The 2,185-nt window shown below is 30.3% G+C and overlaps 1 protein-coding gene across 1 annotated transcript in view; it reads right to left on the reverse strand.

Annotated features, from left to right (window-relative positions):
- Nucleotides 1-2,185, reverse strand: part of LOC107665111 (ubiquitin thioesterase zranb1-B-like) — a 17,903-nt gene that overhangs the window by 2,530 nt on the left and 13,188 nt on the right. Inside the window, exon 9 of the mRNA XM_016455868.1 lies at nucleotides 1,129-1,358. Coding sequence (XP_016311354.1) covers nucleotides 1,129-1,358 — 230 coding nt within the window. The remainder of the gene's footprint in view (nucleotides 1-1,128; nucleotides 1,359-2,185) is intronic.

The following is a 2,185-nucleotide window of genomic DNA, read 5'->3' on the forward strand; positions in this document are numbered from 1 at the left end:
TATATATATATATATATATATATATATATATATTATACACACACATATACATACACACACAAAGAAAAACAAGTGTTTTTTTAAATAAATAAAAAAGAAGATAAATAGATAAAAGATAGAATAGAAAGTGCTAGAGTTAGAGGTTCAAATAAAATATATTACCAATTTTTAATAACTAACGTTAACTAAGATTAATTACTGCTGTAACAAATGTATCGCTTATTGTTAGTTAATGCAAAGTTAACAAATGAAACTTTACTGTAAAGTGTTACCATTTTTTAATGTGTCTGTATAGTTTATATTCATTTTTATTTCAGTTTTAGTCATTTTAGTACATTAAGTTACATTAAATTAAAAAAAGAAATGCTTTTCTATATTATTTTATTCCAGTAAATGTTTATTTAAAGTAACAATTTTTTTTTGTATGGTTTTAGTTTTAAATGTAGTTTTCATTAACTGTATTCTCCATTTTCTCAAATGTTTTCTGAAATTTCCACTTCATTAGCACTTACACACATCAAACATTACAGTTTATTTCTACCTATATTCTGAAGATTTTTACAAAAGGGTTTGTTTATATATCATTCACATGATTTATATAACATTTTATTCCTAAAAACTTTTTTTTTTTTTTTTTTTGGCCGTTGACAGTATTTTCTGATTATTTATGGAGTGATAAAAAGAGATATCCAAAATATCCCCTCTCTAAAAAAAACTTTAATATGTCAACAAAATGAAACAAGAATTTTGGCTTTATCAAAGATTCAGATTTCTGTTCTTGAAATATATACAAATTAGCACAAACTTAATTAGTCAATGCATCATTTGCATATTTAAACACAACATTTTAGAAAACTTGTAATGCAAAACAATTGTCTTAATGTATTATGATTAATCACCTGGGGAAAATATCTGTTAGTTAAATGTTTTACCTTATTCACCTGTGATGTCTTAAATATAAATAAAAAATGGCTACAAAACAACCCAGCCTCCACACAAAATAAAAAAGACAATCCATTTGTATATTTTTTTCACACTGCAAATTCTGTTGTAGTGTAAACAGGCCTTAAACCCTCATAAATATTCATGCTCTACAGAGTGTTTTGATGTCAGCAGAGCTGTTCTCACCTCTTGTGCTGACAGAAAGTGAATGTGCAGCAGCTTTCGTTCGCTGTCAACCAGCGGCAGGAAAGTGACCGTGACATCGTCGTCTGTGTTCAAGTTGGCACCCGCGCCTCGATTATCGTAGCCATCGTTCTCCATGGCAACCAAGGCGGAAAAGTGTCCTCGAGTATAACCCAGGGCGATAGGGCTCTTCCAGCAGAAACTCTGCTCCCATAACAGAGGCAGGTATACACCTATAAGATAACAGCCAAAGCAAACTGTAATTACAGAAACGCTGTGTGACTGACCCTAAAAACCAACACTGTGTTTGAAGTCAGCAGAGTGTTGACAGAGATATATGGATTGTTTCTGCTGGCTGTTTCATCTTTGTAGTAGCAGTAACAGCCTGTCAGCGGCAGATATAATAGATCACACATTTCTTGGTTGACGTGGCCAAACAGCCCAGAGAATAATGCTAATGTGCTTACACTAATCATCCCTGTAAATACTGATAAAATGAATATAATCGTCAGATATATGCAGTGACGAGCTCTTTATAATTAAATCAACACTTCGGCCAAGTCAATTATTCTGAAGAGATTTGGCCATTTGTTGACTCTTTAGATTTAGATTTTTTTGTAGTTGACAACTGCACCTATTTTTGTGTTTTACAGAAGGATAATACATATATTCTGTTTCTAAATATTTTTTTTGAGTAAACCTTTCTTGCATAAAAACCTTTTATATAAATGTATGAAATATGAATATATAAATTATATATCACATTTTTATTTATATATACAGTACACACTACCACTCAAAAGTTTGGGATTGGTGCAATTTTATTAAGAAGTCTCTTTTGCTCGCCAGCAGAAGAGCAGCATTTATTTGATGAAAAATACAGTAAAACCTGTGTATTATTACAATTTAAAAGAACTGATTTCTATTTGAATATATTTTAATATGTAATTTATTCCTGTGATGGCAAAGCAAAATTTTGCAATCTTCAGTGTGACATGATCCTTCAGAAATCATTCTAATATGTTGATTTGGTGCTCAAGAAACATTTCTTATTATTATA

Source organism: Sinocyclocheilus anshuiensis, unplaced genomic scaffold (assembly GCF_001515605.1).
Source record: "Sinocyclocheilus anshuiensis isolate Anshui unplaced genomic scaffold, SAMN03320099.WGS_v1.1 scaffold575, whole genome shotgun sequence".
NCBI lineage: Eukaryota > Metazoa > Chordata > Actinopteri > Cypriniformes > Cyprinidae > Sinocyclocheilus > Sinocyclocheilus anshuiensis.